Raw genomic sequence first — 14,937 nt, 5'->3', positions numbered from 1 at the left:
TCCCTATCTTCTCATAAATTTACTACACAACATGTTACAGTCCATCCTCATTTTCTCCTGATTGTATTTGTATCTCCTCAGGATACAACTAAAGGATGTCCATCCTTTATCCTTCACCCTTACCACATAACCAGCCCATTGTCTCTTCTTATCACACATTTGTTAAATCACATCTTTTGTTCATGTTCTTCCTCAAATTCTCTCATGGATTGTACTGTGAGTAGATGTAGCTGGCTAAATGCTAGCTGGGTAACTCACCTCCTCATCTCCTGTCTGCCTCCCCCACCCCTTCCTTCTCTCCAAAGGAAGGTAAACTTGGATGGCCAAAAGATGCCCAGTTGACTTGGGTTTTACTGGCTCCTCTCCTCTCCTTTCCTCCCCTCTCCTCCCCTCCCCTCTTCTCCCCTCTCCTCTCCTCTCTCCTGTCTCTTGTTCTGTCCTCTCTCAAAACCTTAAACCTACTGCACTTTGAAACTGGGACTCCACTGGGGCCCTGCCTGAGGGCTCCTCTGGACCATCCTAGCTTGAGAGTGAGTATCAATAGTAACTGTTGCTGTTTCCCACCCAGCCTGACGTCTTTCTTTTTCTTGACCTCATTAAAGGGGCCAGGCCCTGGCTACTTCTTAAACAGGCCTATTCAATGAATGGGCATTGCCTCACCCTAAGTGAGTGCCTGCAAAGACTTTAGCCTAAAGGGCCCAAGGTCTCCCAGTGCATCCTGGGTCATCTCCAGTTATCCTGATGAATATCTGGTCACTAGATTCAGATGGCTCTGGAGGAGAAGTGAGGCTGGTAACCTGTACTACCCTCCTTCACTCAAAACAAAGTCAAGTGTAAAGTCATGTCATCATTTCTCTGATGGCGTGGTCTTCTTCAGCAGTGAAGGAGGAACACAATCATGGATTATATATGGCAGTTGGCTCACAACTGCCTACATGCCTCTCCATTGTCCTCTGTGTGATAATCATTTTCAATATTCAGAGACTGTTGTGTTCCATGATCTGTAGCTCTATGGAAATACTGATAGAATGTTGATATTTAAAAGATGGTCCTTTGTTTGTAGGGATATCTCTAACTGAAGGAATTTTGTAGTTTCCTCATGATAATCTTATCTGCTTTTCTCACACTGTTTTGTTCTGGCCCAACTCAATGTCCATTTGTATTGACTTTCTTAGATATATTGTACATCCTGTTGATCAAGCTCTAGAGCTTTTCCGTCAAGATACATGTCATCGTCTAGGCAGCAGATCCACTTGTTCTTTCCTGTGTCTTAAGGAGTGTTTCTGAGTGTTTCACTCTCTTCCAGGAAGCTCTGTAATATTCTAGGAATTGGTGCAACCAGAACATAAATACAGTAGTATCATTTGAAGGACCTCCCCATCCATAGGCAATCCCTCTTTAAGTTGGAATCTGTGGTGAACTTTCATCACAGTGGCAAATAACTGGCAAGCATATAATGCCTTTTCCCAGTTTGTGAATGGAGAGTCATTGAAACTGAATGTTGCTGTTGTTTTATCTTACAAGGAATCAGGAATGGTTTTGATGTACACATGAGATACCTTATCAAAAGAAAGACTTTAAGTGATAATTTAGTTCTACAAATCAAACATGTTTTATTTCTAATCAATAAATAAGAAACATGAGGGGTATGAAGCAGCGGTATGATGTAGCAGTCAAAAAACTAATATGATCTTGGTCTGTATTAAGAGGAGCATAGCTTTCAGAAATAGGGAGGTGATAGTTGCATTGTACACTACCCTTGTCAGAACTTATCTGAAGCACTGTGTTCAGTTCCAGGTACCACAGTCATAGTGTTAAATACTGTAGAGATGTAAAGAGGGATAAAGATTGAGAAAAGATCATGGGAGGGAAGGAAACCCATGACTAAACAAGAGGGATTAGTGTTTGCAAGGAGAAGGGCTGCCTCTTCAAGAAGAGAGCAAAGGAAGAGAGAATGGGGATGCTGTTGAGATGATGTAGAATGTAGAGTTAAGGAGAAAAGGGATTTTGCCACAGGTGGACTCATTTTTTTAAGTGAAGTATGTGTCAAAGTCCCCTCATGAGATGGAAGGACAAGATGGGGCAAAAGTGACTCGAGGAGAGAAAAAAATTTTAATAATGGATTAAAAATATTCTTGGCCTCTCCCCTTGCTGCTGATCCCCCCACACAGTGGTATCAGTGTAATGGATTCCTCTGCCACTTAATTCCCACAACCACAGAATGGTGGGAAAGTGCCAGAGAAAATTCCTATTACTTGTATTCAATACCACCTACACCCTCTTCCACAGACCCCCAAGTTTCTCTCAGTTCTAATTTAAAGGTGATATTCTTCCTGGTCTCTTCAACCAAATTTCTAAGTCTATAATTTTAGTAGTCATGTTCCAATCACATTATTAAAGTTTCTGTTTGGTAAACCCACCACTCCTCTGACCTCCCCGCAGCACACACACACACACACACACACAATAACTATTAACCCAAAGTCCTGAAAAATGCTTATAAATAAAGGTTAGATCACAATTATAGGCAGATGCAATTACCAGTCCCCATAAGAGAAGTACCGTTACTCAACAAGAAAGATAAACTTGATGATCATAAAAGCTAGCATTTGTATAGTGCTTTAAGGTTTGCAAAGTACTCATTTGAGCCTCACATTAACCCTGCAAGGGAAATGTTGTTATCCTCATTTTATAGATGAAGAAAGTGAGGCTAATGGTTTTAGTGACTTGCCCAGTGTCACACAACCAGGAAGTGCAAGAGACAACATTTGAACTCAGATCTCCCTCACTCCAAGCCCAGCGCTCTATTCACTATATTTCCTACTTGCAATGACTTAACTTTGCTTCCTTTTGTTGCCTTTAGGTACAAAGATCCCGTGTTTACCCTGCTGCTTGTTGAAACAAGTCCCTGGGACTATGAGGCTGAGGTTAGCTCACCTGCTCCTAAAGCCAGTGTGGGGCTCCCAAGCCTTCTACAGACCCCTTCGCTATGTGAGCACAGGACTGCCCAGCACTCAGAAGACCTTTGCTGACTTTGAAGCCATTCACCTAGGAAAGCAGGCTATACCAGAGTATTTTAATTTTGCCAGTGATGTGCTAGACATGTGGAGTCAAATGGAAAAGGTGAAGTTGGGGGATTTTGACAGATATCACCCTAATGGTACTTGCCTTAGACCCTGAGCCCCAAGATAGAAGAAAGACAATAAACCACTGTGATGAGAAGACTGCTTCCTTTCACCACCTTGAGCTGTTCACAAATAGTAAGGGTTAGAAAAGGAAGTGGTTCTTGACCTTCAAAGCATTAAAATCATAGGTCCTACTTAGATAATGTTCAAGATTTGTGCACAGGCAACACCTTTGGACAAGACCCAGCAGAGAACACTGACCTTTTTTTCTCTGACAATGAGATTCAATGATAAGATAAAGGGAATTTCAGGCAAGGGTAGTTTTCTAAAGCAGTTTTCATCATTGCTCAATCCTCTAATTCTTGTGGGAGGGACGAATGTGTCATAGGTTACATGTCATACAGACAACTTCCAAAGGACCCAAACCTAGCCTGGCCTTGGGCTCTCTCTCTCTCTCTCTCTCTCTCTCTCTCTCTCTCTCTCTCTCTCTCTCTCTCTCTCTCTCCCCCCTCCCTTCAGTGATATACCTCTTTCTTCTTCTTTAAAATGACCAGGCCCTTCTTTCTTCAAGCTCCTTTAAGGACAAAATTTGGAGCCAAAGAATCATAGATTTAGAGCTAGAAGTATCCTTAGGGACTCCCTAGTCCAACCCCTTCATTTTATAGAAGAGGAGCATGAGGCCCAAACAGGCTAGGTAGTAATGGAGCCAGGATTCCAACCCAGGACTTCCAACCCAAATCCAACAGTTGAAGCAAGTCAGTGGGACTATGAGGCTGGGTTAGCTTATCTGCTCCTAAAGGCACTGTAGGGTTTCCAAGCCTTCTATAGGCCACTGTATCACAACACCTCTTAGGCTTTCATATGTATGTGTGAGTGTGAGTGTGTGTGTGTGTGTGTGTGTGTGTGTACAATATGTATACCCATGTATCCTACCCATTATACTATGTGCTACTGTAGGGAAGGAAAATAAAATAAATGGGATTAAATCATTAAGAATGTATTAGGCACTTACTATGTGCCAGGTGCTGGGAAAACAAAAACAACGAGCAGTCCCTGCCCTCAAAGAGCTTCCAGTCTAAAAGAGAAGACAACATGCAAACAACCATGTACAAAGAGATACAAGATAAATTGGAAATAATTAACAGAGAGAAGGCACTAGAATTAAAGGGAATTGGCTTTCTATAGAAGGTAAAATTTTAACTAGAAGGAACCAGGGAAGACAGGAGATAGACATGAAGGGGAAGAGAATTCCAGGCACGGGGGACCACCAGTGAAGATGTTTGGATTCAGGAGATGGAGAGTCGTGTTAGAACAATAAGGAGGCAAGCATAGCCAGATCACAGATTATGGTGGAGGAAGGAAGGGAAATTAAAGTGAAAGAAATCTGGAAAGGTGTGGAGGGAGCAGGGCTTTGAATGCTAAACAGAGGATTTTATATTTTATTTTGGAGGCAATAGAGAGCCACTGGAGTTCATTGGATTAGGGAGTGACATGATCAAATCCATGCTTTAGGAAGATCAATCTGACAGTTGATTAGTAAAAGACCGGAAATTTGATTAATTTTATTCACTTAATGTTGAGTTGGAAGGGAAGGGGAAAGGAAGAGAGTTAATTTCACACACACACACACAGAGTTTTGGTCTATATATTTAAGGAGTCAGAGGAAGACAGCTCTTAGTACTCCAATAAGGCATAGAATTACTAGCTGATGTCATAACTGGACCTCAGGATGTTATCAGTTTCCTTGGTAGTCCACTTATTTGCTGGTGGGAAGAGGAAGATAGTCTATAGAAGACCTAACAATAGGTTACTGGATGTAAAAGAGATAAAACTTAGTCAGAGTCATAATGATCATCCAAGCAATTGCTATAGTGTTTGGAGTCCCATGAAGCAACTCCTCAAACTTATGATGTTTTATGAGGGCATTTCTAGGGGCTAGTTGCCTACCGGACCCTAATTGCCCTTGGTAAAATGTTGCCTACAGCTCCCAACTAAAACCCGACATCACAACGTAGAAAGTCACCTTTGGCTAACGGATGCTGTTATCTTTTCATCCCTTGTCATTGTTCAGGCTGGAAAAAGGTCCCCAAATCCTGCTTTCTGGTGGATTGATGGTCAGGGAGCGGAGATAAAATGGACTTATGAAGAGCTGGGGATACAATCCAGGAAGACAGCAAATGTTTTGTCCAGAGTATGCAACCTGCGGCCAGGGGATCGATTGCTGTTGATTCTCCCCAGGATCCCTGAATGGTGGCTGGTGAATGTGGCTTGTATGAGAACAGGTCAGTGAATGGTTCCCTCTGACTTGTGGCAGATTGGAGAACTAGTTACTCTAAGTATAGTTGAAGGCGAGAAGTCAAGGGGAATAAAGTAGAAAATGTTAGATTAGAGTGGGAGGAGTAATTTGCTGCACTCTCATATTCTGCGCAATTACTGAGACTTCCTAGAGAATGAGTAAGTATATATGTGTATGTATATGCACATTGTGTATATAGTAATATAATATATACATATAAATACATGTATGTAGTCCATATACTATATATAAATATGTACATATTAGTAGTACATCAGATATACTCTATATGTATGTGTAGCATATATATGTAATACATGTTCAGAATACATATATGTAGTACATATAATAAATGCATATAAATATGTATGTGTAGTACACACAATATATACGTATAAATATACATAGTATGTATACAGAATTGATGTTGATAAATATCAGAATAAAGTCTTACTCTGACTCTGTGGGGTTTGAGCTATCCCTCTGGGTTGCTTCTTTTAGGAGGGTAGAGAAGCTACTGGTGAGATCATTACCCATACCAATATTCAATATGTTACCATTAGTAATCCTCCAAGCTGATACACACACACACACACACACACACACACACACACACGCATATAAATGCATATTAATTTTCTTGAGCTCGATGTTCTTTTTTGTTTACCTCTTCCCAATGATTCCCCTTCCCCCAAAAGAACCTTTCCTTGTAACAATACATAAGGTGAAGAAAAATAAATCATATTGGCCATGCAGTGCTGTCTTGTTAATATAGACTTAGGAAAGTTCAGGAGTATCAGAAGTTTCATACAAGGAATTAGAGAACTCACAAGAAGACAGTAAAGAAAGTTGGCTTTATTGAATAGAGGTATTAACAAAATAAAAGAGAAATCAGAGAAAAGAGAGGGCAGTCTTCTGGGGTCCTGGGTGGGGGTGGGTACCTTATTAGAGCCCTAGATCAAATGGGGAGCCCTCATTATAAATCAGCAAAACCTGGGGGATTTTTGTAGGGTTCTTATCTGGCTTTGGCAGGATCAGTTATTATGGGGAGGGAAGGAGGAGCCTGGACCTGAGGATGACAAAATTTTGCACAACAGGAAACTGATAGATCCAGGAGGAATACTGTGAGATCTGACTTCTCATCTATTACTCATAAAGGAAATGAGATAAATTCTCTTTGTTTCTGAAAAAATTGCTGAGCCTTCTTTGGATATTCTGGACAAATTTTCAAGAGATTTACTATTTCCTGGGCAAGGAGGATAAGAAGGGCAAATTTTATGCAGAATGAGACTTGGAAAAGGGAAGAGAGATCACCTATTTCCTCCACAAGATAAAAGAAATACATACATGAGATACATAACTCACACATTTGTGCATGAAATATAAATGCACTGCTAGAGAAATCCTTGCCTAATTCAAAGAATGGCAAAGACTCAGTTTCTCAAGACAGACATGTTTCTAGTGAGAGTTTCCTTATGCATTGTCAAAAGAAATAGAAGGAAATTGATCAGTGTGTTACTGAGAGTCAACCACAGTTTCAGTTTGGCTTACTCACAGAAAAAATTAAAGGGAAAATAATTCTTACAAATCCCTTATAAGTCAGAAAATTAGCTAGTAAGCACAGGAGGCTATACATTAACCACTGTTGGGTAAAATCTTATCTTGTACATATGCTAGCTGTCTTGGATTGTGGCGATCAAAGCCATTTTTCTGGAAATGTCTAGGAAAATTTCTAGAGAATTTCTAGGAATTTTCTAGGAAATTCTAGGAAAATTCTATGAATTTCTGGGAATTCCTAGTCATCTCACTGCTGCCATCACATTGTTGTGAGAATTTTCATCCTGGATTCCATGAGAATCTAAAAAGGATCTCACCCACCATGAGGTCTGCACGACTTAAAGGAAATAATCAGACTGAGAGGAAAAGAAATTTACTTGTGTGCTCAGGAAGACCACTTAGACTTTGAGTGGCTTCAGCTAGGAGTACAGATTGAGTTTTTGTAGCTTTTTACCTTTGCTTAGAGTACATAGACAATCTACAGTATTCTGCAACAGAGTGAAAATATAGAATATGTGTTTACTCTGGGGTCTCAGAAATTGCCAAAGATCTGATTTGTTCCAGTGGAATAATATTTTCTCTGTAATTAATCTTATCAGAATAATATTTTACAGTAAAGAGGCAGAGCCTACAAGGTAGAGTAACAGCACTGACTTTTTAGAGTGTGCCAAGCCAAATACCTGTAAAAAATGTCTCTAAACAAATTCTGGAGCTACAGAACCCACACAATGAGAGAGTGAAGCAAATCTCCAGGCCAAGACAACCTGGAAAGTTGCTGGGGAACTGTCTGTTGTGCCACACTAGGAGCACAGTGCAGTCCAGTGTGCACCACTAGTGCACAGAGGTGACCTGAACAGACCTTGGGGGGACTGAATCTCTCACACCTGTGGTAGTTTCCAGATTTCATGATCCCAAAATGCTGAGGATAAATTGGAAGTCAGTGGAAAAAGACTGTGGGACAAGTGCAGGAGAGTGGATTGGTCTGGTCATAGCCCCAGGGTGGCAGAGGAGGAGGGGGTGGAGGAACCAGCAGCAGGGGCAGTTGCAGCCACTGTTTCTGGAGCTCTAGACCCACAGATTGTGGAGAGATCGAGTGGCTGACAGTACATCCCCCCACCCCCACTGGAAGTAGAGAACTACCTTGACAAAGAGCTGAAAAGTCAAGTAAATGGCTGGGGAAATGAGCAAAAACCAGAAAAAGAATCAGATTATAGAATCTTACTTTGGTGACAAGGAAGACCAAAGCATGCAAACAGAAGAAAACAGTCAGAGTTCTTCCATCCAAAGCCTCCAAGAAAAATATGAATTGGTCTCAGGCCATGGAAGAGCTCAAAAAGGATTTTGAAAATCAAGTAAGAGAGATAGAGAAAAAACTGGGAAGAGAAATGAGAGTGATGAAAGAAAATCATGAAAAATGAGTCAACTTCTTACTAAAGGGAACCCCAAAAAATGCTGAAGAAAATAACGCCTTAAAAAATAGACTACCCAAATCACAAAAGAGATCCGAAAAGCCAATGAGGAAAAGAATGCTCTAAAAAGCAGAATTGGTCAGATGGAAAAGGAGATCCAAAAACTCAGTGAAGAAAATAATTCCTTAAAGATTAGAATGGAGAAGATGAAAGCTAATGACTTCATGAAAAATCAAGAAATCATAAAACAAAACCAAAGGAATAAAAGAATAGCAGACAATGTGAAATATCTTATTGGAAAAACAACTGACCTGGAAAATAGATTCAGGAAAGAAAATATAAAAATTATGGGACTGCCTGAAAGCCACGATCAAGAAAAGAGCCCAGACATCATCCTTTATGAAATTGTCAAGGAAAAATACCCTGATATTCTAGAACCAGAGGGTAAAATAAATATTGAAAGAATTCACTGATCACTTCCTGAAAGAGATTCCAAAAGAAAAACTTGTAGGAATATTGTAGCCAAATTCTAGAGTTCTTAAGTCAAGGAGAAAATATTGCAAGCAGCCAGAAAGAAACAATTCTAATATTGTGGAAATACAATCAGGATAACACAAGATCTAGCAGCTTCTTTCTACATTAAGGGATCACAGGGCTTGTAATATGATATTCCAGAAGTCAAAGGAGTTAGGATTAAAACCAAGAATCACCTGCCCAGCAAAACTGAGTATAATACTTCAGGGGAAAAAATGGTCATTCAGTGAAATAGAGGATATTCAAGCATTCTTGATGAAAAGACCAGAGCTGAATATACAATTTGACTTTCAAATACAAGAATCAAGAGAAGCATGAAAATTTTAAGCAGGAAAGAGAAATCATAAGGGAATTACTGAAGTTGAACTGTTTACATTCCTACATGGAAAGATAATATTTGTAACTCTTGAGACTTTTGTCTGTATTTGGTTAGTTGGAGGGATTATATGCATATAGACAGAGAGCATAGGGTGAGTTGAATAGGAAGGAATGATATCTAAAAAAATAAAATTAAGGTGTGAGAGAGGAATATATTGGGAGGAGGAAGGGAGAAATGGAATGGGGCAAATTATCTCTCATAAAAGAGGAAAGAAAAACTTTTTCAATGGAGAGGAAAAGAGGGGAGGTAAGAGAGAAATAGTGAAGTTTACTCTCATCACATTTGGCTTAAGGAATGAATAATATACACACTCAATTTGGTATGAAATTCTATCTTACATTACAGGAAGGTAGGGTAGAAGGGGATAAGCGGAGTGTGGGGAGATGATAGAAGGGAGGGTAAATGGGAGGAGGGAGTAATTAGAAGTAAACACTTTTGGGGAGGGACAAGGTCTAAAGAGAGAATAGAATAAATGGGTGGCATTATAGGATGGAGGAAAATACTGTTAGTCTTTCACAGTATGACTTTTAAGGAAGTCTTTTGCCTAACTACACATGTTTAACCTATATTGAATTGTTTGCCTTCTCAGTGGGGATGGGTGGGGAGGGAGGAAAAGGGAGAAGTTGAAACTCAAAGTTTTAAACATGAATGTTAAAAATTGTATTTACATGCAACTGGAAAATAAGATATACAGGTAATGGGGTATAGAAATCTATCTTGCCCAACAAGAAAATAGAGAAGATGGGGCTAAGGGAAGGGAGGTGTGTGATAGAAGGGAAGGCAGATTGGAGGAAGGGGTAATCAGAATGCATGGTGTCTTGGGGTGGGGAGAGGGGAGAGATGGGGAGAAAATTTGGAACTCAAAATCTTGTGGAAATGAATGTTGAAAACTAAAAAAAAAGAAAGAAATTTTTAAAAATAAACAAAAAAATAATATATTATCCTGTGTTGGCAGGAAATCTCTAAGACAGTGGAATCCTCCCACAGAATAGGATCAGTCAGGTTCATCCTATTGCTAACAGTAAGAAGAATAATATACAACCCCATTGTCTCTATAAATAGACTTTTATAAACAAACATTTTTGGGGGGGTTGGGTTTTTTTTGTTTGTTTATAAATAAACTTTTATTTCAGTTTCCTTGGTTCCTTTTCTGTGGAGCTGATGTTTCTCCTGAACTCACAGTGCACATGTTCATCTATATCCTCCATAATAGCTAGTTCACCAGGCTGACACTCTCAAATCCTAGAAATCTGAGACCTTCTTAGATTCCATTGTTATCATATCTGATCTGGGTCCAGAGCCTAATTAGCTCCAATATAGTTTGCAAGAACTCTGATAGTCCACCATGAGTCCTTATGAGTCCTATCAAAATGGAAAAGTTTCAAATAGAGACCTATAACCAATGGGCCCAGGTATGGGTATCCTCCAAAAGCCAGCCTAACTTAGTTCAGAGTTTTCTGGGTACCTAGTTTATTTATTCATTTATTTAATCTACAACAGCTCCTAAGGACCATGTATAAAGTAGAAGGTATAGCTAGGTTGAAATCCATTGATCCATTAATCAAAAAGCATTTACTAAGTATCTAATATGTGCCAGGCACTGTGCCGGTCATTTTGTATCCATAGACAAAGTGAAGCAGTCCTATGTAGCTGGTGAAGATGATAGATGATGATAGATAGATAGATAGATAGATAGATAGATAGATAGATAGATAGATAGATGATAGATAGATAGAAAGATGATAGAGATAGATATAGATATATACACACATATGTATGTGTGTACATAAGTATGTGTGTATGTATATTCTATATTTGTATGTGTATGTATATGTGTATACCCACATGTTTATATACATATGTGTATATGCATATGTGTGTGTGTGTGTGTGTGTGTATATGGATGGATGTTATGCATCCAGGAATAAAATATATAATTCCAAAGACTGTGTGTGTGTGTGTGTGTGTGTGTGTGTGTGTGTGTGTGTAGTATAGCTAGGTGGTATAATGGTGGAATCAGGAAGACTTATCTTCTTGAGTTCATATCTGGCCTCAGTTTTATGACCCTGGATAAATCACTTAACCCTATTTGCCTCAGTTTCCTCATCTATAAAATGAGCTGGAGAATAAAATGGCAAACTTCTCTAGTATCTTTGCTAAGAAAACCCCAAATGGGGTCACAAAGAAGTGGACAGAACTGAACAGTAACAATAAAATGTGTGTATAGTGTACATGTATATATGTGTGTATACATGTACATATATACATATGTGTGTGTATGTAGACAGCGTGTGTCCCAAAAGTTATCCTGTATATAAAACAGATCAAGTGCCACTTTCTATATAAATTCTCTCCCGATCCTCCCAAGCAATAACACCATTGGAAATAGAATGACACTATCACCTAGAGAGATCATGTAAACATTTCTATAGAATGCGATACTTGATTTGAGCCTTGAAGGAAATGAGTGAGTTGGAGGCAGAGGTCAGGAGAGACTGCATTTCAGCCAGCACAAATGCACAGAGATGAAAGATGGAGTCCTGTTTATAATGAACAGTATATGGGTCAGTTTGGGTGGAGAGTCAAGTGCATCACAATATTTTGTGTATCAAAAGGTGAAATGGATAATAAGGCTGGAAAGAAAAGGTGAAATCAGGTTCTTAATGGTTTCAGATGTCAAAACAGAGGAGTATCCTTTTTGTTCCTAGAATTAATAGGAAGAAACTAAAAGTTTGTTGACTAGGGAGTGACATAGCTAGACCTCTGTTTCGACAGCTTTGTGGAGGGAGGATTAGGGTCAAGACTTGCATCGTAGAATATGCACATTAATGAAATCTTAAATCTGTTTTAGGATAGTAGGAAACTGATAGCAGCTGACTAAATCTCCTACTCTGAATGTCCTTTGTAGGAAAGAAGGAAGTATTTATAGAGAGTTACTGATGTCATGGAACTCCTAGCACTCAACATGATTTGTAATGGGAAAATAAGAGTATCCTTGTTTAGTCCTGTCCAGCTCTTCAGGACCCCATTTGGAGTTTTCTTAGCAAAGATACTGGAGCAATTTGCCATTTCCTTCTCCAGCTCATTTTACGGATGAGGAACTGAGACAAACAGTGTTAAGTGACTTGCCCAGGGTCACACTGTTGGTAAGTGTCTGAGGCCAGAAATGACCTCATGAAGAAGAGTCTTTCTACTCCAGGCCTGCAGCTCTGTCCACTGTGCCATCTAGCTGCCCCAGGAACATAATAGTAACCAACATTTATATAGTACTTATTATATATGGCAGGCACTGTGCTATAAGCACTTTATCCCATTTGATCCTCACAACAAGCTTGTGGGGAAGGTGGTATCATTATCTCCATGTTATAGATGAGGAAACTGGGACAAGCAGAGGTTATGTGACTTACCCAGGATCACATAGCTAGTAAGTGTCTGAAACTGGATTTAGACTCAGATCTTCCTGATTTCCAGGACAGGCACTCTATCCACCATGCTATCCCACTGCGTCACATAAAAATATTGATATAAATTCCTACTGAAGTTTGATCTCAAAGTATTGATCTGAACTGGAAAAAAAACAGAATGACTTCCAAATCTCTAGTAGCATTTAGGAACATAGAAATTAGAGCTAAAAAGGAATTTAGGGATGATTTAGTACAACTATTTCATTTTATAGAAGGGGAAAGGGGAAGTAACTTGATCAGTATCACTCAGTAAATTGCAGAATTGGGATTTAGACTAGTCTTCTGACTTCAAACCCAGTGCTATCCAAACTAAACTATGATGCTTTTTTGTTTCATTGTGAATTAAGATAATTAACTTTCTAAATTATCATTGTCTTCTTCCATTTCTTCAGGGGTTGTCATCATCCCTGGAGTCTCTCAACTAACTAAAAAAGACATCCAGTACCGACTGCAGGCATCTGCTGCCAAAGCCATCATTACCAATGATTCCTTAGCACCTCAGGTGGATACTATTAGTGCTGACTGTCCTTCCCTCCGGACAAAAGTGCTTGTCTCAGGCAGTAGACGACCGGGTTGGCTGAACTTCAGAGAACTATGCCAGTGAGTTGTGATCCTTTTGGGAAAGTAATCTGACCTTTAAATGAGAACACAATGAGAAGGAAGGAAGGAAGGAAGGAAGGAAGGAAGGAAGGAAGGAAGGAAGGAAGGAAGGAAGGAAGGAAGGAAGGAAGGAAGGAAAAGGAAAGGGAAGGACAATAGAAGGCAAGGAAAAGAAAGAAAAGCAAAAGGGCAAAAGCAAGGCAAGGAAAGAAAAAGGGTAAAGGAAAGGAAAGGGAAAGGGAAAAGGGAAAGGGAAAGGGAATAGGAGGTCAATTTAGGGACTCTTGAATATCTTAGAATGTTAAAACCAGAAAAGACCTTAGAGACCATCTAGTCCAATTACCTTTCTCCAAACCCTCCCCTCACCACATACATCTGCATTTTAGGTACAAAGCCAGAGAAAAGAAATTTTGCTTCAGCTAGTAGACTTATCCAAGGTCACTCAACTAGTTCTCTGCACAACCAATTCCCTCAATAAAAATAGATAGCCATTTTCATCGAGGGAATTAGTTGTGCTTATTAAAACTGAGAAGACTGTAATAAGTATGGGCATAATCAACAATTCAATTTGATTCAATAATCATTCATCAAATGCCAATTATGTGCTAGCCACTGAGGATTCAGAGACCAAAAAAACCAAAAGTGGTCCTGTCCTACTGGAGAAAAAGTCTCTTGGAGGATATGACCCTTGAGCTTTGCCTTGAAAGGAGTCAGGTGTTCCAAGAAGCAGAGGTGAAAGGAAAGAGTATTTCATGCTTTACAATCTATGCATAGACCCAGAGATGGGTAATGGGATGTCTTGGATGAGGAACAGTAAGCATTATTTGGTAAGTGTGTTGTGGATGTGCAGGAGAATAAAAATTAAAAACAAACTAAACCACCATCTGCCAAGTGTACAAAAACTCAGATCCACTGGGTTGTCAGTAAGTAATAATGAGGCATTTTATTCTGGATCAAGGAATTGCAATTTGGGACATCACCCCAATCTTTTCAGACAGGGATACCCAGAGTGGAGAATTACAACAAAGGTTATATCCACTCAGGAGGGGCTGGTAGGTAGGTAGATGGAATAGCCACTAAAACCACAGGTTTGGTTTTAGCTACCTCTAGCCAACAGAGGCAAACTGCAGGCAAGGCACAAGGCCAAGGTTACCTGTAGGGTCAACAAAACAGCTTTCTGCAGTAACAGAGTGTAAACAAGAAGAGCAAAGAACAAAATTGTAGCCTTGGAACTATCTCTGTCCAGGAACAGGGGCAGTTAGAAACTGCTGGTCACATTCAACAATGATATTCCCTAGCACTTTCTATAATTAGTCCTTTTAAAATTACAATAACCTCTGATTGGAGAGTTATCAAGAACCTGAAGAAATAGAAAGTAAGCTCCCTGAAGGCAGTGACTATTTCTTGATTTTGCTTTTTGGCTTTCTGTCCCCCCGCCAAGCATTCTGCTTTGAATACAATAGGCATTTAATAAATATTTTTCATTGAACTGATGTACCAGGGCACTGCTAGAGGTCCTGTTTTCAAATTTCTATTAAATGCTGTAGTTGGGGATGGGAGACTGAGGAGAGGG

At 39.6% G+C, this 14,937-nt stretch overlaps 1 protein-coding gene across 4 annotated transcripts in view; it reads left to right on the top strand.

Moving 5' to 3' along the window:
- ACSM5 (acyl-CoA synthetase medium chain family member 5) overlaps positions 1-14,937 on the top strand; it is an 84,484-nt gene that overhangs the window by 33,918 nt on the left and 35,629 nt on the right. For all 4 annotated transcript variants that reach the window (XM_072597965.1, XM_072597962.1, XM_072597963.1 and 1 more), the window contains 3 exons: positions 2,864-3,123; positions 5,197-5,407; positions 13,157-13,364. In XM_072597965.1, the coding sequence (XP_072454066.1) occupies positions 2,864-3,123; positions 5,197-5,407; positions 13,157-13,364 (679 nt within the window). The remainder of the gene's footprint in view (positions 1-2,863; positions 3,124-5,196; positions 5,408-13,156; positions 13,365-14,937) is intronic.

The sequence above is a fragment of the Notamacropus eugenii genome, chromosome 3 (genome assembly GCF_028372415.1).
Source record: "Notamacropus eugenii isolate mMacEug1 chromosome 3, mMacEug1.pri_v2, whole genome shotgun sequence".
NCBI lineage: Eukaryota > Metazoa > Chordata > Mammalia > Diprotodontia > Macropodidae > Notamacropus > Notamacropus eugenii.
The sequence above is the reverse complement of the archived record's forward strand: the minus strand, read 5'-3'. Positions and strand labels throughout refer to the sequence as shown.